This window comes from Pinus tabuliformis, chromosome 5_2 (assembly GCF_031772625.1).
Source record: "Pinus tabuliformis cultivar Carrire ecotype Pingquan chromosome 5_2, CPIR1, whole genome shotgun sequence".
In the NCBI taxonomy this organism is placed as follows: Eukaryota; Viridiplantae; Streptophyta; class Pinopsida; order Pinales; family Pinaceae; genus Pinus; species Pinus tabuliformis.
In genome coordinates this window covers 765,147,714-765,171,509 of record NC_142306.1, presented here as the reverse complement: position 1 = coordinate 765,171,509, position 23,796 = coordinate 765,147,714, and the positions used below count along the sequence as shown (strand labels likewise).

The window sequence follows — 23,796 nt, the reverse complement described above, 5'->3', positions numbered from 1 at the left end:
TGTGACTGTTCTTTCTCTCCTATTTATTTAATTCCTGTACACACTTACTGTTTCTTACTTAACTCAGTCTAATTGTCATCACTTCAAACTCATGCTTCAGCAAGATTCACTCAATTGCTGCAAGTTTCAATGCATTCCCAGCCAGTTGAGAAAGCTCCCCAAGTTTCTTATGCAGGTTTACAGTTAAGTCTCAATGAGTTAGCTGCCGCAAGGGGTGAGACAATTTGTATCTTTTGGGGAGGAAAATTCTGTGGGCCCCACATCTCTTGTTGGGTCCTCAAAGAAGGATTTGGGCATTCAGAGAGCTTTCTGGGAATGAGACTATTTGCATTTTCAAGAGCTTTTGGCCAAGCCAAGCAGTTATAAAAGTTTAGTATCTAAAGAGTGGGGTTCAGCGTTCTCATGATACCACACGTCAAGAAGTCCATGGTTGTTATGTTTGACTCTGCATTATTAAATGTTTGAAGGGAGGCATGGTTTTGTAAGTACATGATTGTTATGGAAACCAGAGTACACGAAAATTAGCCCTACCTTTTCAATTCTTATTTCTGTCCAGGGATGGGTAAAGGCTCGTAATTTACTTTTGCAATTCTGGATGGAAGATGAGTCATAAGCATAGTAAAAATCATAGGGAATTTCCTCTGTTGATGATTCATAAGAAAATGATCTTCTCACCTATACCATTGTCTGAATACACCCATAGCTCAGTGAAGGTCTGACTGAGGAAATTGTTTTCGAGCTCCAAGGATCCCCTTGGAAGCAAGTTTTAGACTAGAGCAATCTAGCATACATCTGCAGAGAATGCCTAGATATGGTCATCCAGCTTCATCTTGCACAGGATGGAGAATCCAAATTTTGTCCAAAATAGAGAAATGATCAAGGATATAGAATAAGAAGTTTTCCAACATGTTAAAGAGAGAGAAGAAACACAGAAAAAATGCATATGGCTTCAGCAATACTACAGGCAATCCAAGGAGTCAGCTGAAGAGTGTCATTTTGAAATTTCTTGTAAGTAAAGATTTGCACTAATTCTGGATTGGACTTCACGAAATAGGATATCCGCTTCAGTTGAAGTACCAGTTAGAGTTTAAATATGAATCCACGAAAAAACTCAGTCAAGAGAAGAACCTCTAAACAGAATAATGGAAGCAGAGAAGCGAGTGCTTCCAATATAACAAGAGAATAGCATAACTTCACTGAAAATTTCAAGACCCGCAACAACTTTCTGCAGAACTACACTGAAAACTTCAACACCCAAGATGACTTTCCAAGGAATAAATAGTTTCTTTCAATTTGCAAGATAAGATGTCAGAAATGAATTTAATTTCAGGTGAACTATATAACTGTCATGGCTGAAGACTTTTTATTGTAAAAGCCAAAAGTATGACTCTATTTGTTAATGTTAGGACTTTTTATAGGCTAAAAAACTATAAATAGGTGCACCAAAGTAGTTAGACTTCTATAGTGGCTATGGAGGTTTCCTGATTTACTCTCTCTCCAAAAATTATGGAAATAGTTTCCATAAAGGAAAACAAAGCTTGGATGGAATCTGCCAGTCTACAGTATGCAGGGCACAGTCTAGTTGAGATGATACTAAAAAAGCCGAATGGTTGCAAGATTCCAATTACAATTCATGCAAAGGGGGGCAACAATACGTCTACATGCTTCCTATTATTATATAATAGAGAACTGAACAAATTATACCAGTTCATGAATTGATACTTAATTATATTCATTGTTACCATTATACAAATTCAGATTGAATTCAGATTCAATATGATTTTTAGGAAAAATACATGTTGGAAAAATTGAATTCGAAAGTCTGCATGCCCTTAATATGAAAAAAACCTAACGATTACATTTAAAATTACTTGAGTGTGTCTGAAGGTGCTCCCTACAGTCAGATAAGATAATTTTATTGATGTCCAATGAATGACCACAAAAGTAGGTCAATGGGCTTGAAGGATACATACAGTACGAGTACAATGTGGGAGTGAAAATGCAACTCCTAGAAAATGCCAAAGCTAAAACTAGGATAAAATGAAGTAAACAAGCATACAACAGTAGGACAGAGCCTCAAAAACATGTATATAACCGGATCAAAGGCCCCCGGTGATGTAGCAGACTGAGCGAATATGTCCAGGGCAGGATGTCAAAGATGTCAAGAATGCCAGAGTCTGATAGCCGATGGCAAGCGGGATGACAGTGGCACTAGTTCGCTATCGGAGTCCTTTGAATCCAACAAGATGTCTGGCTGCATGATCCTGGGGGAGATGTAGGGGCAAGGGATACTCCTAGCATCCGAGGCCAAAGGAAAGAAGCTCTGGATAAGTCTCTGGCTGTTCCACTGGGGCTGAGGAGGAATCCATCGGGGGAGGGGGCACCCTGCTCGGTAATCATCTGGAACTAATCCCTCTGACGCTCTGGGTGTGAGTGAACTGGTGTATTGTTCGGCACCTCTGCAACGGTCTCAAGGATACTGGTTGGCCACCCAAAGGGGTGGGCCTCATAATATGCCTTATTTACCAAAAAAAAAGTGAGGTTTGCATGTGATCACCCAAGAGCATCTTAATTTTTAATTATTAAATTAAATTTTTAAGTTACAAAGTTATTGCCTGTTGCTGTATATGGTTTTTGTATGGTTTGAACTAAATTTGGGGGTGAATTCGACCAAATCAAATTCTTGGGTGGATTTCCATACAAAATGGCCCATTTGCCCAAATTCTGCGACTATGGTTACAATTAAGGGTATATACCCTACCGGTAGCTAGGAAAAGTAAAAACGATGCTATAGCTGCTAAACTGTCAATGTATTGTTCTATCATACAGAACAGTAAATAGTTTAGAAAGGTTTACTCCAACTAGTGAATTCAAGTCTTCTAGCTTCCGCTGACCTAAAATTGGAAAAGCAGAAAATCACATTGGTTCATTGCATACCGTTTCTGTTGCAAGTGATCCAGTCCTTGCAAAATCACGCTCTTCAAAAGTTTCAAAAATTCTGCGAAACATTTCAAGTACAAAAGTTGAGAAGAATAAATGTGGTTGTATGTGATCAGTGGGACATCATATCATCAAATTATTTTCCACAAGAAGCCATGTATGAGGGTTACAAGTTCTATGCATGTATACCTCATAACCTCTTCTTTTGGTAGATTGGTAAAGAAGAGACCACATTCACCATGTAACATCTGATAAGACAACACCAGTCTCCGTTAATATTGATAAAATACAAAATGTTCATTATACAAGTCTCTAAAACAAGAAAAAGTACTCATACCTCACTAGCTTTATGAATACCGTCCTTGACTTCATCAGCAGCTGTGCGACCCAATGCAATCTGTAATACTTTGTTTGATCCTAGAAAGAACCTGCGAGGTGATATCATATATTGCAACATCATTGACATAAGAGATTGTCATCTTGTCTACATTCATAGGGTTCACAGTAGGAATAACATCAAGACTGAAAACAAAATAGCAAAATGTTGAGAGCGACATTTAAGAAAATTGAAATGATTGCACTTAGTGAAGAAAGGTGCATTGTACAGCCCAGGATGGATGAGATGTCTAACATAATGTGATTCTTGAAAACAAATTATTTCAGAATAATCACATATCAGCTATTTGGTGTCAACATTTCAACCGACAACTGGAGTTCATCATCAGAACAAATATGAAGGAACAGATCTAGCAAGGAAAATAAATAGTGTTGAGGATGATCCAGAAATTTCAAAAATAATACGTCAGAGTCAATCCAATAAAAAAAGTCAAAAAACTAGCTTACCAAAATGGTCAAAAATTGATCTACACGTTAAAAACAAAACATAAAAATAAAAAGAATAAATAGAATAATGTAAGATATTACTATAAGAATATATTTAAAAATTAGAGAAAATAAATGTAAAGTTAGTAAAAGGACCCATTACTAAAAAGCCTAAAAAATAGTCAAGGAGTTAAGTTGGCTTGATGGGCCCTGACCCAGGTTCAGCGTTTAAGCAGCCAAGCAAATCCTTACACTACTGGCCCTTTCGGCATCAATCCGTGGAGCACGGACTGAAGTCTCACCCGAAGCAGTATGGGGGGGTGCAGGAACCAAGTTTCCACACCCTGAGATAGTCGTGATGTCGATCTTACACCCTAACCCTTGTCTTTGTGTAGATCGATAAGCCTTTAGGGCTTATTGATGTACTTCTTCTTCCGTCTTCCAAAACCTCCGCGAAGGTATCTGACTGTCCTTCATGCAACCCTAAATGATGATTTAGGTACTTACGCGCATCTATAACTAGGTTACTGTATTGTTCCCCAAATTATCTTAAGTATTAGCCAACTTTACCATGCAATTAAGATTATCCTCGCATAAACATATATTATGACTTGTGTTCATGTAACAGATGGAAACATATATTTTTGCGCATCAACTTAACATTATATCTTAAACCCAGCATTCAACATAGCATAATCGCAACATTTATAACAAAAGTAAAATAACGCTTACACAGATGGAAAGTACACAGTAAGTTCAGAACACTTCTCTTTATTGATGATTCAAATTTCCAATACAGACTCTAACCGCGCTACGCACACAGATGCGAATTTCTACCCTAGGCCTCTGTGCACTCAGCTGCAAAGTCTCTTTCCCCTCTAAGACTCTCGCTCTTAGCTCTCACAAACGTATTACATCAATGACCCATGACTACTGAACTGCCTTAGACTCTCTAAGACTCCTTTTTATACAATCTCATGGTCCGCCGACCAAGGGCGGAACTCCAAAACCAACACAACCTATCTAGATTCTAGACTAAGGGTGGAAAACCCTCTTTGACTTTAGATATCTTCGAGCTCCGCGACCACAAAATGCGGAGACTTTACATTCTTTATACAAAATTTTGGGCCTTCTGCCCCAAAAGTTGGGTTCTTAACCCAAAATTGACCCCCAGGGGCCCTGTTCCAAACAGGCCCCCAACACAAACATGGTGACTCGCCCTCGAGTCACTCGGGTGAAGCGGAAATCTTGTCGCGAAGACCTCCCAGCTCGACTTGGACAACTGCTACCTCGGCGGCACACTGCGTTGCCACCTGCTTCATCTCTTCAACCAACTGCTCTGTCGCTGGCCCTGCGCTATCAGCCTGTAGCTTCTGCTGAGTCTCCTGCAAACTAGCCAACTTGCCTTCAATGGTGGTCGTGTAGGCCTCATCCAACCAAGGCTTCAAGCAAGCCTTCAGCACGACTTCCTTGTGTTGAGTTGCATCTACCTGTTCTTTCAATGCCTTGGCCTCTTGCAGCTTCGTGAGTCTCTGCGTGATGGCGACAATGCACGTCGTCGCTTTAACCTCATTGTAGCTTTGTTGTAGTTCCCGTGCTTTTGTCTGCAGCCTCTGCACATTGGGGTCTTCTTGTACGCTGGTGAGTACCTCAAGTGACTGCTCAAAAAGTGTCGTGCAGTCCGTCACTGCACTTACTACTACTGCTAATGCATTTGTCGCGGCAATTGCGCGCTGCTCCCGACTTCCGGCGGAGTCGAAGGCTGGGCCTTCAACTGCAATTCTACAATTCTGACTTAAATGTCGCCCCCCCGCTCCATTTGGCCGTTTTTTCATTGTCAAATCATGAACAGTGATTTTAACAGTCACTTTCCGGCTGCTCTACGCGGTTGCTCCCTTGGTAGCGCAGCTCTCTGCGCACTATTGTGGACTACGTGACATTCCCTCGTTCCGCGTAATTCTCTCCTCGAGCATCTCTCCAACCCCGGCAGTGTAGTTTATAGTCCCGCACCTCCTTTTAGCTGCCTAGAGCACTAAGACTGTGCTTCCCTCATATAGTCACTTAGCTAGATCACCGATGTATGGCTTCAATCAGCTGCCATTCACCTTCCCTGGGAAGGGTTCTCCATTCAATTTAACCAACTAAACTGCTCCATCATCGGTAATCTCCTTGATGACATATGGTCCTAGCCAATGCATCCAAAATTTCCCTGGAAATTTATCAAATTACTATCATATAACAAGACTAAATCATTTACCTTGAAGATGCGCAGTTTGATGTGTCGATCGTGCCATGCCTTTTCGCGCTCCTTTTGAACTTGTTGATGAAATCCAGCTAGAAATCGGTCCTCCTCAAGCTCTGCTAGCTGCGCGAGCCTCTCTTCCAGGGCTCCGCGGTCCGCTATTCCTAAGTACAATGTATTCCATTGGCATCACCGCTTCTACGCCATACACGAGTCTGAAAGGCGTTTGCCCAGTCAGCTTCTTGCAAATCATTCTGTAGGCCCATAGCACTGCGGGTACACGCACATCCCAGTCATTTCGCTAAGCATTGCAAACCTTTGTCAGCGCGCTCTCCAGTATCTTATTGAATGCTTCCACCGTCCCATTGGCCTGCAGATGATAAGGCGTACTTTTCTGATGATACACCTGAAATTCTTTTGTCAACGCGCTAATTGTTTCGTTAAGAAAGTGTGTACTGCAATCACTCATCAAAATCTTTGGACAACCAAATTTTGTCAATACATATTCAAAAATAAACTTTGTTGTTGTCACGCCTGTACAGTCCTTCATAGGTTGCACCTCTGCCCACCTGGTTAAGTACTCAGTCGTGGTGATGATGTACCACGCACCCGTCTTCTTTCCTTGAGGCTGAATTGGACCCACAAAGTCAATCGCCCATTTCTCGAATGGTTGTAACATCACTTGCAGCATCAAAGGCAATTCATCTCTCCGTGATGGCCTGCTAGTCCTTTGACATGTGTCACATGCCATACAATATGCTTTTGAATCCTTATGCAGGGTTGGCCACCACAACCCAGCACGTAGAATCTTCTGCATTGTTGCTTTCCCTGCATAATGCCCTCCGGCAGCTCCTCCATGAGCCTCTGCGAGAACGCTGCTTCGTTCAAAGTCAAGTACATAACGTCGCAATATTTCATCTGACCCCATTTTGTACAAATGCCCTGCAATGACGGAGAAGTCTACCGCACGCACCACTAACTCCTCCTTCTGCTGGCTTGTATACCCTTCTAGAGCAGTTCTCATTGTCAAGAAATGTATGATATCTTCAAAGTGACTGTCTGCAACGCGCACTGCAAAGAGTTGCGTGTCAGGTAGCCCCTCCTCCAGTAGGTTCCTCTCCCGTTTCAATGCGCGACAGATGATCACTTCCTGCATTCAGTTGTCCTCGCTTCACAATAACTTCAAAGTCGTACTCCTGGAACAACAACAACCATCTGCAAATCTTTCGCCCCAACACAGGCTTATTGACTAGGTATTTCAACACAAAATGATCTGTAAACATCTTAAAATGTCCACCTAGCAAATAGTGCCTAAACTTTTGGAGTGCATACACCATGGCTAGTCCTTCGCGCTTTGTGGTGGAATAGTTCTTCTCAGCCTTGGCCAGCTTCCTGCGCACGAATGCTATAGGATGGTCCAATTTTCCCTCACCAACCTGTGTCAGCACAGCCCCTAGCGCAATACATGATGCGTCCACGTGCACATGAAATTCCTTCTTCCAGTCCGAGAAGACTAGGATTGGAGCAGTGACCACTTTCTCTTTCAGCACGTCCAAGCTCTTCTAGCATTCATCATTCCAACAAAACGTAGCATCCTTTTTCAACAATTTCTCCATTGGCGCGGTGATTTAGGCATAGCTCTTGATGAACTTCCTATAGTATCTGATATGCCCTAGAGTTGCGCGCAGCTGTTTCACATTCCTCGGTGCCTCTAAGTTGATTATCACCGCGATCTTCGCGAGGTCTACCATCAATCGTTGTCTACATACCACATGACCCAGCAAGATCCCAAAAGGGACACAAAATAGACACTTCTTCAGATTGAGCGCGATTTGGTATCTCCGATTTGGTATCGCCACATGGTGCTTGACCAATCCAAACATTGTCCAATCGTCGAAGTATACCTCCAGAAATTTATGAATGAAGTCTTTGAATGTTGCAATGACTACGCATGAAAAGATTGTTGGCGCATTCTTCAGCCCAAAAGGCATTACGGTATACTGAAAACATCCCCATTCAGTCACGAAGGTCATCTTTCTTCTATCCTCAGGCGCGATTTTGATCTGATGGTACCTAGAGAACCCATCAGTGAAAGAGTATGCTTCTTGGCCGCCTACATTATCCAAGACCTTGTCAGTGAACGGGGTCGAGAAAGGATCATGCACGCAGGCATCATTCAACTTCCGGAGATCCACACATATCCTTATTTCTTCTTTATGTTTCTTTTCCTGAACCACTATCAGGCTTACCCAATCAAATTCTTCGACTGGTTCAATAATTTCTGTCGCGAGCATCTTATCTAACTCGAGCGGACCCTTTCCTTATACTTCAGATTAAGGCGGTAAGGTCTTTGTTTTACAGGTTTCGCGTCCGGTTTCAGGGTGATCTTCATGACACCCAGGTCTCCTATGATTCCCTTCAGATCAGAAAACTTCGTGGGGAACAAATCCTGATATTCGTGGAGGAGCTTAGCGACCTTGTCTACTGTCGCATCGTCCCAATAGTCCCCAATCTTTGCAAATTTCAGCTCTGCCTCTGTGCCAATGTTGACCTACCTAGTTTTCAGCGGCACGGTTATGTCTAGATCCTCTATCTGCGGACCTTCAACCTCGTGGTGACCCTCAGTTTCTGGAATATTAATCTTTCTGGGATCCTCGTCTTCTTCTTCAGCGGTCACGTTATAGCATTCCAGCGCGTGGTTCAGCTAGGTAGTCCAATCAGGTTGAATCAGGTCCAAAGGATCTTGCGATATCCTAAAGATCGTTGCTTTAACCTCTTGTAGCACCGCATCAATACAGTCAAACCCATCCTCAAAGTTGAACGTCATTATAAACCCCTGGCGCAAGATGTCCCATTCTTCAGTGCCATGGCGGAGCTCTATTTCCAAGTACCAATTCATTGGTATGACATCCAGGTAATGACAAAACAGATGCACACATTCAGGCTGGGGCTCCGCTCCATAAGACTTTGTCCATTTGGCTAGGTGATCACGCAGATCATCCCTTCCATCATACTTGTCTGTCATCCGCACTTTTGGTTGTCCAAAACGTATTCTCATCATCCTCCTATAGTCGCGTCAATCATCGAAATTATCCTTGTGCATACCCCACCATCGTGTCGGCATAGCGCGCAGTACCTAGTCCAAGGCCTAGAAGCGATGCTTCTCCAGCACTTCTCTCTCAAATACATCCAAAAAGTGATCAACATCAGTTAACCCACCATAGTGAGGCAGACTCCTTACTTCTAATGACACGCAACGCAATGACCAGGTCATCATATTACAACGCAGCATAGATACTTCATGCAGTCGGTTCTACCAGTGCTCTAATTCTTCGTCTGAATCTGACGTGCAGGAGTTCTCGCGGTCCCATGCAATACGTTCGTCCGTTGTCGGATTTACCCAATCCTGGTCTCGCGTTGTTATCTTGTAAATCTGGTCCAAATCGTCATCACTTTCATAATCACGGACTGGTTCTGTATAGCGCGGTCCTTCTGCAGGATCCAACAGCACCACTACACGAAGCGACTTCTTTTCAAATATCATCTTCCACTTCTTCAGGTTGATTACCCCATTCATGTCAGTGGCCCAATCGATTCCAAGGAGCGCAGGGTAGGGATTGTTGTCATCCACAATCTCTATTACCTCAAAATCCACCAGAGCGCTCGCGCCTTCGATGTCCACTATTACCCCTTGCAACATCCCCATCGGGATAATTTTCTGTTGATTCGCCATCCCTAACTGGATCGGAGACCACTGGAGCGTAGGTCTCCTCATTCTTTCCCATGTTCGCTTTGGCAAAACATTCCCGTCGAACCCCAGATCCAGCATAACTTGGTCCATTTCGTATTCCCCTATCTGCGCGATGAGTCTCATCTCACGCCCGGTCCTTGCCTTATGCTTACCATGATTTCTGACTACACGCGGTTCACCAATAGCGCCATCCTTGCCAACGCACCGATTGATCAGTTCTTGCAAACCCTTCACAACCTTACTATCGCAGAGCAATTTCATGCATGTCTCTAAGAATGTGGTAATCATGGATGGGTCCATTTCTTCAATTGGTTTCTCCGACTTCTGAGATAGAGGCCTCAGCAAAGCTTTTCTTTGCTTCCATAAATGTTTCTTTTGCGCACTCTGAATCAAACCCAGTCTCCTTTTCTGGTGCTTTGCGGACCCATTTGCCTTCTGCAGGCTGCTTGCCTTTATCCTCCCCAGTTGTAGTTCCGCTTTGCAACATAATGTTTACCTTAAGGTCTTCCTCGCGAGGCTCATCCCTCATCATCTGGAGGTTCTGCATCGGCTGCGAAGGTTGCGCCCCCTTTTCGCGAATCTTAGCCAACAATATTGGGCAATCCTCAGTCGCATGGTCAAACTGAGTACAGTAGCGGCATGACAGTTGCGTCAGATTCGGACAGTCCCTCGCGTAGTGCCCTGGGCCTCCACAATTGTAACAAATTAGTTGTCCTCGACCTCTACCAGGCCCTCCTCCACCTCGGCATCGGCCACGCCCCTGATACACACCTCGCGTTCCCCCAACGCCTTGGTCCAGATGTCGCGTTTTTACCTGCACCCTGTATGCAGGTGCCCTATCCATCATTAATTTGTAACTATGGAAATTGCGCTCGTCATGACCTACTGATTGACAGAAATTACAAAAGAGTTGTTGTGGTGTCTGTACGAATTTCTGCAACAAATGGCAATTATCAGTCGCATGTTTCCCAGCCACCTGGCATATAGCACACCATAGCACGGGCCTTGTACTTGGCCCTGCCGCAGCCTCCGGCCGTAGAGGCATTGGTCCCCCTGCTGCAACATAGTTCGCGAAGACTGGGCAGTGATCCTTGTCATGCCCCTGACCTTTGCATTTTAGGCACCAAACTTCTTCGCGCGCCTCTGGCCGAGCTATTCTGTCCTTCTTCAAACTTTGCATTTCGAGACAAAGGTTTTGCAACTACGCATGAATCTGCTGAACCCCCAGATTAGCATCCTGCATTGGTGTCTCATGCAGTCTCATCGTGATTTCTAGAGCTTCTGCCTAGGTCCCAATCTTTTGTTGTGATAGCGCAACCCTTAAGTAGGGCAGGAGCGAGGCCACAAACCATTCGCAATGCTTCCCATCAGTTAGGTTCATGTTGGCTTCACAGATCATACACTTCAATCTTTGATCCAAATCCTAGGGCGTCTCCCCCGGCTTCATCATGATCTCCTTGAATCCCACAATCCATTGTGCTTGAGACTTAGGTCCACTGAATTCTCTATTCAGCGCAGCCTTGATATCTGCCAACACGGACGTTGGGTTATCAATACTGTACTTATTGTACCACGTTAGTGCGCGGTCCTACAAAGCACTAACCAGCGTGGCTTTCTTCTCTGGTCGTCTGTGATACCCTAAGCTTCCCATACAGCCTTCGCGACAAACCAAAACTGGTCAAGGTCTTCATTTCCTACGACCTTGAATATAGGTAGCTTTACGGAGTTCGCCATTTTGAACAGCAGTGGAGGTGGGGGTGGTGTGGGCGATGGGGTGAGAGGTGCGAGTGAGGATGGAGGTGGTGTAAGTATTCAGGGGAACCCTTGTCTTATCAGCGGATCAACACTCAGTGGAGAAGACTGAGCTGCTCCTTCGTCGTCACTCAAAGGAGGCTCGATTAGTGGGCTATCCTCGGGACCTTTTCTTCCTCTGTCCCTGAAAAACTTTCCGCTTCGTGTAGCTCCAAACATGAAGGTAACCACATGACCCGCTTTTCACACGAGCATCTTAATCCAAGTATTTAGTGACTTCAAATACTTACCTTGCGGCCCTTTAAAGAAGCGGTGCTCTGCTTCGTTGTAACTAACAGAAGTATCAAACGCGAACTATGTCACAAATCCTCCTATGATGCGGTTGAGCCAATGGTCGACAGCACGCGCAATCTTGTTTTCAGAGACTTCCAATCTCCTTACTAACTCTGGTGTCCAAACAATCGGATTGTCAAGCCTCCACCTTCCTTGGTCGTCTGCCAACTTCGCGATCCACTCGTATAACTCAACCGAGAAGGAACAGAAGAAGATTTCGTGTATTTTTGTGTACAGATATCTGTCCAACCACTGTTCTTTCGTCAATCGCGGATTCTTGTTTTCTTGCGCTGCGAATTCGTGGATCTTTCTATCCAACCAATTTTCGATCTCTTAGTTGGATTCCAATGATACGACATCACACATATCGTTATGCAGATCTCGGTCCTGGCAACGGAACCATTTGTTGGCTTGATGGGCCCTGACCCAGGTTCAGCGTTTAAGCAGCGAAGCAAATCCCTACACTACTGGCTCTTTCGGCATCAATCCGTGAAGCGTGGACTGAAGTCTCACCCGAAGCAGTATGGGGGGATGCAGGAACCAAGTTTCCGCACCCTAAGATAGTCGTGATGTCGATCTTAGATGAATAAGCCTTTAGGGCTTATCGATGTACTTCTTCCGTCTTTCAGAACCTCCGCGAAGGTATCTAACTGTCCTTCGTGCAACCCTAGATGATGATTCAGGCACTTACGCGCCTCTGTAACTAGGTTACTGTCTTGTTCCCCAAATTATCTTAAGTATTAGCCAACTTTACCATGCAATTAAGATTATCCTCGCGTAAACATATATTATGACTTGCGTTCATGTAACAGATGGAAACATATATTTTCGTGCATCAACTTAACATTATATCTTAAACCCAACATTCAACATAGCATAATCGCAACATTTATAACAGAAGTAAAATAACGCTTACACAAATGGAAAGTACACAATTCTCAACACCACCCCTTAAGCTAAATACATAGTTACGAAAGAGAGTCATGCAATACAAAGAAATATGGAGTTGGCCCTATTTACAGAAACTAAAGCGGCTGGCCCCATTTATAGCATCATAGGATCCACACAAAAATATAGAGTTGGCCCTATTTACAGCATCTATGGAGTTGACTCCAGTTACAACATTTATATAGTTTGCCCAATAAAGATTGCAATATGTCATTAAAATTTAATACTTTGAAAAAAAAGGACCACTAAATAAGTTGAAAGTTCCATAAAACTCACCAAAGGGCCATCAAGAATGAAGAAACTCAGAAATGTAGAAATCTGATGGTAGGTTAACCCGATAATGCAATATAAATCAAAGCAGAATATTATAACCTACTTCTACTATCAATTTGCAGAAGCTTAAAGATCAAGTTGAACATATAACCAGAAGAAGAAGAATCAATGGCACAATACACATGAAAATACTTTGGAGAAGGCCTCAGCTAAAAACCCCACACTATTGTATTATCTTACATGGTGGAAATACATAAGAATTATACAAAGCCTTAGCTCTCACAGCGAGCCAGCTCTCAGTACAATCCTCACAGATGCTCACAAGGAATCTTGGCTTCTCTCCAACCTTCCTCTCTGCCCTCCAAGCTCCTATTTCCTTGCGTTGTTCCTTGTGGATGATTACCCTATTACCAAGTGGAAAACCAATCCTTCAAAACTACGCAATCCTCAAGGATGAATCCTTGACTGCGTGCATGAGTTTTCTCCATGAAAAAACACATGCAACTGATAATGCACTGTCCTTGAACATTAATCTCCACTGGGTCTTTCTCAGAATAGACATGCATGAGTTTCTGATGAGGGAATCTTCAATTAACTGGAGTAGCACTAGTTGAGTGCATTAATGCATCAACTGACCGTTAACTCACTATTAGTTCCTCAAACAGTTTGGAACTAATTTAACTGGACTTAACTCAGTAAACTGAGTTAACTAATTACAACTCAAATATAACTCAATCTTATCTCCTTAATTTAAGGGATAACTCTTACATGACTTCAGAAAGACTTCTAACTTGAATTTCTCCAACTAATTAATTTAAAATTAATTAATAAATTATTTCCAAGTAGTTGTTAAGACTCAATTCGATTTTAATTCACAATTTAATTCAAGGACAAATTAAATTGGAATATTCTTGTTGTCATATTTCAACAAGAAATACCAGTAATAGCAAAAACAATATTGGCACCAGGGAATATAGACATAAGGCTTGACCTAGTGGAAGATAAAGCATCTAGAGCAAATTGATCTAGTGACACGCATCAAAGGATGGTTTGGCCATTATAAATAAAAGTGGGTTTTTGGGTGCCAAACTCACAGTAAGGTTGACCACAATCTCAACACCACCCATCATTCTGAATAAGAGACCTAGGAGAGAAGATATCACAACACAATATCCCCCCTTAATGCTGAACATGGGCCATGTGGTAAAGAAACCTCCCTAGAACACCATATGTCGAATACCAACACACTTCCACAACCAGTCAAGTTGGTTTGGGAGAGAAGGTATCACATCACAACATCCCCCCTTACTTCTGAACATGGGCAATATGGTAAACAAACCTCCCTAGAACACCATATGTCCAATACATTCCACAACCAGGCAAAGGTGGCCTCTACCAAAAGTATAGAAGAAATATCCACTAAAGCAGACCAAAACTCATGCATGGTTGAAGTTGTAAGTAGGGAAAAGGATTTTGACCTAAGAATACTAGCTCCATTAAAGATGGTGAGTTGGCACATAGCTGCCCCACATGAACGAGTAGTCATACATCCACAAACGTCATTATGAACCAACCAATGAGACATCTCAACACAGCGTACTAAAGTATTCACAATAAAACCACCAACATTTCCACCGCCATACACAAATGTGGCAGGGTCAGTAATGAGATCATTATATCCTCGAACAAGTAAGCCAGCAAACCAAATGCACCACCATATGTGCACTGTAAGAATAATCCACACAATTTAACAACAATGTAGAAGTCTTCATAGAAGGAGGGTGTACATCAATCTATAGTAAAGAAAGATCCATTATAATAGTCTGAGAATCATTCATAGAAGAATCCTCAAAGAAGGGCAGTGGAACTGATTGTAGCAGTCTGTGAAGGGAAACTTCATTGACTATGACATCTGTATTGTATGTATCATATAGACAATATACAGAATATAAGCCCACATACTTGATCCAAAAATGATGAAATGCAAAATTGATGAAGTTGTACTTTGATCAAGGGTTTGGCACAATAGATTAGAGTCATGTGCAAAGTGAAGGGCTCAAATTGCACTATAAATGTTGTTAGCAATATCATCTAGAAGAACTCTGTTGCACATTGTTACCCCAGGAATCGCTTTAAACCCCTAAAGCCAAGTCCATCAAGACTCAAAGACACAGCTCTCCATTTGACAGATATTGCATAGAGAGTTCTTTATTAAATCTGCCCAAAAAATATTAGCCTTGTTGAGGCCAACAGTCATTTTGGTCAGCAAGAAAAAGAATCCCCTTTATAGACAAAAAAAGGAAATAGTACCAGCCTTCAAAGAAATCTGCGGTGATGTTTTATGTGGTGAGTAAGCCGTAGCAAAAAGTGCAGCCAAGTAAGAAATTATGCTGCAAAAACAAACCAGAAGATATGTTGGATTTAAGGCGCAGGAAACGCCCAAGGAAAGAGACTGCTCTCTTGTAAAGAGGGTTGAATACGCTTTGAGATGCCCATGAAGCCCTGGAAAGGAAATGTGCCCATTGCAGGAGAGTGAAACCCTTGAAAAATAAAGATCCAAATTCACAACCCCGTAGGTGATGATGAGGGAACTTAGAATCAACTCTGAATAGAATGCTGAAAACAAAGGATGCTGATGCAAAAATATACAAGCATGGACAGCCAATTGAAAAACCCAAGTGCTGGACACCAAATTAATGGACAAGATCTCTATAGTTATTGCAAAAAAAAATGAGCATAAAACAGCCCTAATAAGAGAACTTCCATCCAAACACTATAAAAATAGCCCTGAAACTCCCCAAACTTGATCTCCTTCCATATGCCACAAGGGCTTGTTGCAAAATTAGTACCAAAATCAGCCAAGAAAATGACCATAACGGAGGTAGTCAATTGGTTAAGGAAAGTTTCACATCAGCTCTAACATCACGCTGGAATCACACAAAATAGGATCAAATGGAATGAAAAACCAACCCAAAAGCCTACACCAGGAGAAAAAGATGGCAGCCTTAACAAGATTGCTTGCCTTAACAAGATCACTCAGGATGATAACATACAAGTGAGGTTGAGTTGTGTACTCATACACAACTACACTCCAGTAGGATGTCCTTAACAATAACCTAGTAATACAATAATTTATCACATCAATGCCCAATTGCACTAACAATACGTTAGCCCCGAGGGTTAGCTCAATTGGTTGAGTTCCCGTTGCTAAGTACCTCACCAATGGGAGGTCACAGGGTCAATTCTCCTCAACTCCCTCGGGGTTATGCTCTGCTAGTTTGGCCAGCAGGATTTTCCGCAAAATTAGATAAACAAAAACAAATTTCATTAACAATACGATAATAGTTGGCTGCAACCGAATTGGAAGATTACACCATTCTCAACAGTTGGGCAATTGGCTAGTTCCAAGACAGCAGGTGCCCAGTTTGAAAACGCCCTGGGTTAGGCACATTAATCTACACCAATAAGTTTACCAAGGATTCCATCCATGAATGCAAGGAAGCAATCCTATGGTTTCCCAGCAAGGTATTCCTTGGCAGATAAAAACAAAGAATGTTATAATAAAATAAACCAATGTAAATTCAATCTTAACTCCAATCTTTTAAGCACCAAGAAATTTGGGCCCCAGTTTCTTTGTTAAAAGATCCTTGGGTTATGATGGATCTATGCTGGTAGGTTTTAAGCCACCAGAGGTATGTCCCAATTCAACTAAAAAATACTAGCACTTTTGGAGAAGGGCCTTATTTATAGGCACAGAAGTTCATATTCAACTGAAAAGAATACCATTTTAGACAAGGGCCTTTTCCATAGATGCAAAGGCAAAGTTCAAACATCCAAATAAAGTGATTTAGAGAGAGACAAATAAGCAAACAGAGCAATTGACCAATTTCTTTTTTTTTCCATCCATTTTCATTTGCAATGATAATGGTAGATTAAAAAAGGAAGAATGCTAAGTTGATAGTTTCTGTCGCAGAGAAACACTGTGGTCTAGATGTCATTGAGATAATCCCAACTTGGCCATTCTTTTAACTCTTGCAAGGAACACAGACGTGCAAACATATAGAGAGTTAGGCATATGTGAAGCAACCAGGTGATGCACCCACATTATTCATTAACCATACCAACATAGAACCCCGTGACTTCTATAAAAAAAAAAAGGCAGAGAAAACCCACCCATAGAGGTGATATGTATATGATTAAAATTGACGTTTATTTCTAACATAGCTAAAAACAAAACAATCTACTAAAAATTGGCTATTATATTCTCTTAAACTGGAATGATATGCCAATAGCAGACAGACAAATAATGAAGTGGAACCAGTATGTTAAGTTTACAGATTCTTTGCAGTTAAGCCTTCAATAAGCACTCGATTTTTGTTCTTGTTCATTTTGTCCATTTTCTAGTATAAACTATAATACTATATAGCATTCATATCTACTATCTAACACAACATCAAAACAAACTCCTCATAAAACCATATTTGATAATTATTTGCAAAATTTCAAACCTTATTTCTTCTAAAGGATATTTTTAAGGAGAATAATCTTATAAGAGCATTATCAATTCCAAAGTGCTCCTTCATATTAGCTATCAAATCAACAGTATGTGCAGTTAGAGTAACACAGAAAATTACAGAGCAAGAACCCAAAATTAAGATAAAGAAGTTAGAACCTTATAAGCATCTGCTTCCATGAGAATATCATAAGAAATAAACTCTTTGCCACATCAAAGACATTTAACATAGCATAACTAAGTTATTTGTAATACTTCCAACTAGCAATGATTTCAAAAATATTTATTTCAAATGGAATTATGACAAAGCATTCCCAACCCTAAGGTACCCCTTTCAATTATATATGGAATCAATATTTGATGAATACATTAAAAGAGTCATGCAACAAAGTAGAAATTCATGTAGATGGTACCTGCTGCTACCCTTTAATCGGTCCCTGAGATCTTTGAACTTCACATTCCGCATATTCTCAAATGAGAAAACATATACTGAGATGTAATCCTCCACAGCTTGCCTCACTTGATTCACTATTGATTCCTTATGCTCCCTTCCCTTCTTTTTGGTTTTAGAAAGAGTCACTGCAATTATTTTAAACGCATTACAACTTAGCAACTAGTAGCTTTGATATAAGAAAGACAGAAACATGCATGTTAAGGTATCATGAAAAATATCCATAGTACCAATGTGCATACGCATTGAACCATAACAATCTTATCAGCAAAGTTTTTAGCCATAAGTAGCACACCATGGAAATCAAGCAACTCCAATGAAAATGAATACATAACATGTATGAAAACATACCATAACCAATCCCTACAATATCAATGTGCCTAAGAATTGAGCCATAGCAATCTTATCAGCTTGGTTTTCCGCCATAAGTAGCACGCCATGCAAGTCAAGCAACTTCATTAACATGAACACACAACATGCATCTCACTTATATAGAAACTAGTAGCTTCAAAATTAGAACAGAAACATGCATGATAAAATGTCATGAACATTCCCCATAGTAACAATGTGCATTTCAGCAATTAGAATATTATCAGCATGGTTTTTAACCATGAGAAGCACACCATGCATGTCAAGTCACTCGATTGAACATTAATTCATATGATGTGCCTCACTTATCTACCCCACTTACCAGTAACCTGATCCTGAATCTTACTAAAAAAGGTACCTACATCAGAAACATGATTGTATTGTAATATGGTATCCTGGAATACTTTGATTAGGGTTGAATCTAGATCCAATTGAAGAGATTCCAATGTTGATCATATCCCCAAAGAAGCCATCTTGGGTGAAACGAAATAATAAAATTTCTGAAAACCAAGTTCCCACCTTAAACTGTGACTGAAAAAAACTGATCCTTAACAGGTTACTAATCTAACAGACCAACCTTCTAATGGATGCATCCTATATTCCATTCTGTTCTTCTCTGCAATATGTGTATCATACTAGAGTAAAAAAATTGCCAAACTGTGCCCCATAATTTCAAGTTTACCTTGACATAACTTTTAAAGCTCAATCCCAGAAGCACAAATATACCAAATGTATGGGTGCAGATACTGGTATCAGTGCAGGTGCAAATTGCTTACTTTAGGGTTCAAAATTTTGTGGTTTGAAAATTGTCAAGATGAAGGTTTTTAGAAATATAGGGTCTAGACATAAAAACATTCAAATATTATAGTCCATAAATGATAGACATAAAATTAAGAATTGATAATAACGTTTTCTGGGCATTTTTAGAGCCCTTTTAGAATTTAATCTCCAGAACTTGCTTTAGTTTTCATCTGGGCTTTCTATCTTTTTTAGTATATATTTAAACTTTAATCACCGAGACAAAGTTTTAGTACCCACAGAATCAAGATCAAAACTGAAATATGTCCTATAGAGAACATAGTTAAAATGAAGAGGAATTTTAATTTTTAAATTAAGAATATCACGAGAAGGAAGCAGACAAGGAGACAATGCACACCTCCAGAGTTTGCAGGTTCAGAGATTTCCTTCAAGCAAAGCAGCAAAGGAGTGGAGATCCACCATTTACCTAGGGAGCTCACGTGTGACTGAGGATGGCATCATTCAAAGATGTCATACAGGTTTCAAACTCAAAGCCACCTAACAATGCTGTCCATTCTGGTGCCCCATGTGGTACAGAATTTTTCAGCTTTTGCTTTTGTGAAAAATACCCAGCTTAGTCACACATTTAAGTGAAACTTAGATGTTTGAAGATCAGAAAATTCAAGTTCTGACATGAAAACTGTAATTTACAGGTTTGTCGGTTTATATCCAGCAAACTTGGCCCTTTTTTCTAGACATATAGATAACGGTTGTGTTTATCACTTTACCTAGCACCTCCCTTCAAGAGGTTTATTAATTACTAAGTTTGATGACCATGAAGGTAGAAACAAGGCTCTAGCTCTGGTGAAGGGCTAGTTTATTCATGAAAACTTTGTTCCCTGATTTTCACCCTGCTACTTTGGCCTTTATCTCCATTCTGGTCCAAGTAACACTGTCAAACCTTCCTTGCATTTATAAGGTGGGCTGACATAATAACAGAAATTGGGAACTCCAATGGAGGACGAATCCTTCATATTGATCAAAAGACAAGCATCTAGATTCCTTCATCAGGATAGTGGAAATATTATGTGTGGAAAAAAATGCTACTGTTTTTGTCTATTCACACATTTGTGACACATGTTTTTTATTTGCATTACTAAATTCTCTTATGTACAAATTTTTCATTTGCATTAATAAATTGCCTCAAGTGGTCACATTGGCTAGGGTTGTGGATTGTTTCCCTCTTAGAGGGTTTTAAGTTAGTGTTGCGAACATCCCGATTTTATCTCGAAATCATGATTTTTTGGCCTAGCTGATGTTTGCCGATTTTTACCGATATTTTGATGTTATCTTGATTTTGCCGATGTTTGCCGATTTTTACCGATATTTTGATGGTATCTTGATTTTGCCGATGTTTGCCGATTTTTACCGATATTTTCCTGATTTTCCCGAGTTTTTGGTTTCCCGGACCCTTGCCGATTTTATCCCAATGCTGATGTTCACAACATTGTAATAACCACATAATAACACCACCATTATGACCTTTGATATGGTGCTGTGAGTGGTTACTTAAGGTGTTAAACCTATGTGAAATACCCTGTATTTTTCCAAACATGGTATCAGAGCCCAATTGAAGAGCTGCCTTCCATTGTTGCTCAAGATTTTGAACCCGTGTTGTTATATTTTTGGGTTATGCTATTTTTGTGCATTCTGGAGCTAAGGGGCTATTCCATTATGCCTGAAGCACTGCTCTCAGTTGGAAACATATTTCGTTTCACTCGAAAAGGTTTTTGTTTGCTCGGGGGACAACCTTTTTTGTCAGATCCAAAGAATATAGTCGAAATATGACCTTTAAAAATATTCATAATAATAATAATAAAACAATGAGAAAGTTAGTATTTCAACTTTCTATTTTTATTTCGAGTTTGCTACTCTTTTCATTCTATTTATGCTCTTTGACATGGGCTTTGTACGATCTCAACAAATCAAAAACACAGCAGAAAATGTTTTTTTCCTGCATATGTTCATTGTCGTGTGCTCTATGAAATCTTGGCAAATAAAAAACAAAGAGAAAACTTACATTTCCAGGTAAGCTAATCGAGATCTAACTCCATTACTGTTGAGATTCAGAAAACTTGTTATCAAAATTTCACTTGCTTTTGTACGTGGCTATGTTGACGTTTTTCTTGCAGACAAAAACTAGGGTTTTGAGCGTAAGCATGCACTTCAAGGCAAAGAGTATAAATAAAATAAAATAAAAACCCTCTCTTTCACCAGACTTGCTATATATTGAGTATTAGCGCCCTTGGTTGAAGGTTACTTTATTGACAAGCTATCTCGAGTTCAAGTCCTTTTTTCAAATTACTTTTTGAAAAAGTTCATGAAATTTTGAATTATTTCATAACTTTATTGTAAAATGTCTTTCATTTAAGTTATCAAAGTGAATCACTATACAATAACTATAATATTCTTCTTTTAAGTTACTTTTTTCATTCAACCTTGGTTTATAAAGTAACTTCATTAGAAAAGTGATTATCACTTACTCTATAAAAGTGGGTCACTTCATAAGTAACTTACTGTTAAAAGTGAGCTTATAGGCAAAGTCAAAGAAAGGATCCATTTTTCACTCAACCAACTCATTGTGCATCCATCACTACATCGACCAAATTTCTACCTACCATGTGGCGCTTTGATTACCTTTTATGCCATTTTTAAAAGGGGGAAAACTTTCACATTCGAAGTCATAATAAGAATGACAAAGCACGTGGATTAGCTGGAACGCCCATTTCTCCTTATTTACAGTTTCACCTTCACGGAATTGATGACCAAAGAAGGCATGGGAAAAGTTAAAGCATTTGGCCAACAAAATGCGATTCATTCCCATCAGCTTGAAAAGAAAATGTCTTTAAGTCCAAATGATTTCCTTTACATTGAAAATTATATATCCAAGTTCAAAACACTTGAACTTTTACTTAAAGAATGTAAAATTGATATGAAGGATGATCGATGCAAATATGTTATTCTTGCTGAGCTTGGTAATGTATATTATATTTGTGTTATCACTTTTTATGCCACTAAAGAAGGTCTAGATGTTGCATATCAAGAGCCCACTCTAGAGTCGTTTTGTGATTCTCAATTAGAGGGAAAAACAAGCTCTTGCATCTTAGAGGTCCGATACATCCAACAAAGCCTTAGGGTCCCAGCAGAAATATAAAGCCAAGCATCCCAAGAAGCAACATCCTCACAACAAGAAGCAAAACAAGGGTCCCAAAAGCCTCTTAACCAACTTCTATTTCCAATAGTGGCAAAGGACCAAAATCAAAGAGTAAGAAGACTAACAAGCATTGCAAATTTTGTGGGCAAGATGGTCATTTGGAGTCTAAATGTTTTTAAAATATAGAGGCCTTAGAAGCAACAATGAAGAAGCACGACATTAATCTTAATTCTTCTCTTTCTAACACCTCTTCTCAAGGACATATGCTTTTTGCTTCTAATTTCTCCTTCAATGCAACATCTACTTCGTTTGATGAGTGGCTTATTGATTCTAAAGAATCTTATCCTATGGCTAAGGATAAAGCCATTTATTCTTCTCTTAATGATTGTAACACCAAACAAATATTTCTTAGTGATTATAGATCTCTCAGTGGTGTAGGGTCTAGAATAGTTAAGGTAAATAATGGTCATTTCAATGATGTATTATGTGTTCGAAAGCTTTCCTGCAACATTCTATTAATGTATTAAATCATTCATTCGAGTGAAGGTAAAATAATTGAGTTTTCATCTCATCAAGTTGTAATCAAGGATGCAAAATATCCTAAGCATGTCCAAGCTACTGGAATCATTGATAACAATACCAAGTTGTACAAATTTGACAACTTAGGGTCATCATCTTTTCAATCAATCTGTATTGCTCATAGCGATGATTTGAGCAAACTTTGGCATGAGTAATTTGGTCATCTAAACTAGTACTCCTTGCAACAACAATATGATCATAATATGGTGACTAGTCTTCCTCTCGTTTCTTGCAGAGCTGTGTTTGTGCCAATCGTTTTCTTGGCAAACATCATCGGGACAATTCCGACAAACATGCCTCTTGGTACACCTCAACCCCTTTGCAACATGTTCACAATGATTTGTGTGGTCTACTATCTTCTTCTTCTTTCTTTCGATACAAGTACTTCTAAACTTTCATTGATGACTTCTCCAAAAGCAGTTGGGTTTACTTCTTAAAATTTAAAGAGTGAAGTTTTTGACTTGTTCTTTGCTTACAAGGCCCTTGAAGAAAAACAATCTAGACATCAACTACAAAGGTTAAGAATAGATAATGAAGGTGAATATGTTAATACAACAAATTCACAACTCATTGCATTGCACAACTCATTCAAATGAAACATATTGTTCCATATACACCAAAGTAAAATGGTGTTGCTACGAGAAAGAATTGAGTTCAATCGTATGATCCAATCTAAGGGATTAAGTCTTCATTATTGGACAAAAGCAATCAATTGTGCAAATTACATAGCAAATTGCACTCCCACAAAGGCTTTAAAAACTATTACACCTGAAGACGCATGGAGTCAAAGTAAGCCAGATGTAAGCCACTTTCATGTATTTGGTAGTGAAGCATGGGCTCACATATTTGAAGAGAAAAGAAAAGAATTACA

General features: G+C 40.2%; 1 protein-coding gene across 2 annotated transcripts in view; it reads right to left on the bottom strand.

The window, feature by feature from the left end:
- LOC149161537 (uncharacterized) overlaps positions 1-23,796 on the bottom strand; it is a 95,959-nt gene that overhangs the window by 46,403 nt on the left and 25,760 nt on the right. For both annotated transcript variants that reach the window (XM_089437004.1, XM_089437005.1), the window contains exons 2-5: positions 17,988-18,153; positions 3,278-3,368; positions 3,130-3,188; positions 2,938-2,998 (exon numbers count right to left, since the gene is read on the bottom strand). In XM_089437004.1, the coding sequence (XP_089293130.1) occupies positions 2,938-2,998; positions 3,130-3,188; positions 3,278-3,368; positions 17,988-18,153 (377 nt within the window). The remainder of the gene's footprint in view (positions 1-2,937; positions 2,999-3,129; positions 3,189-3,277; positions 3,369-17,987; positions 18,154-23,796) is intronic.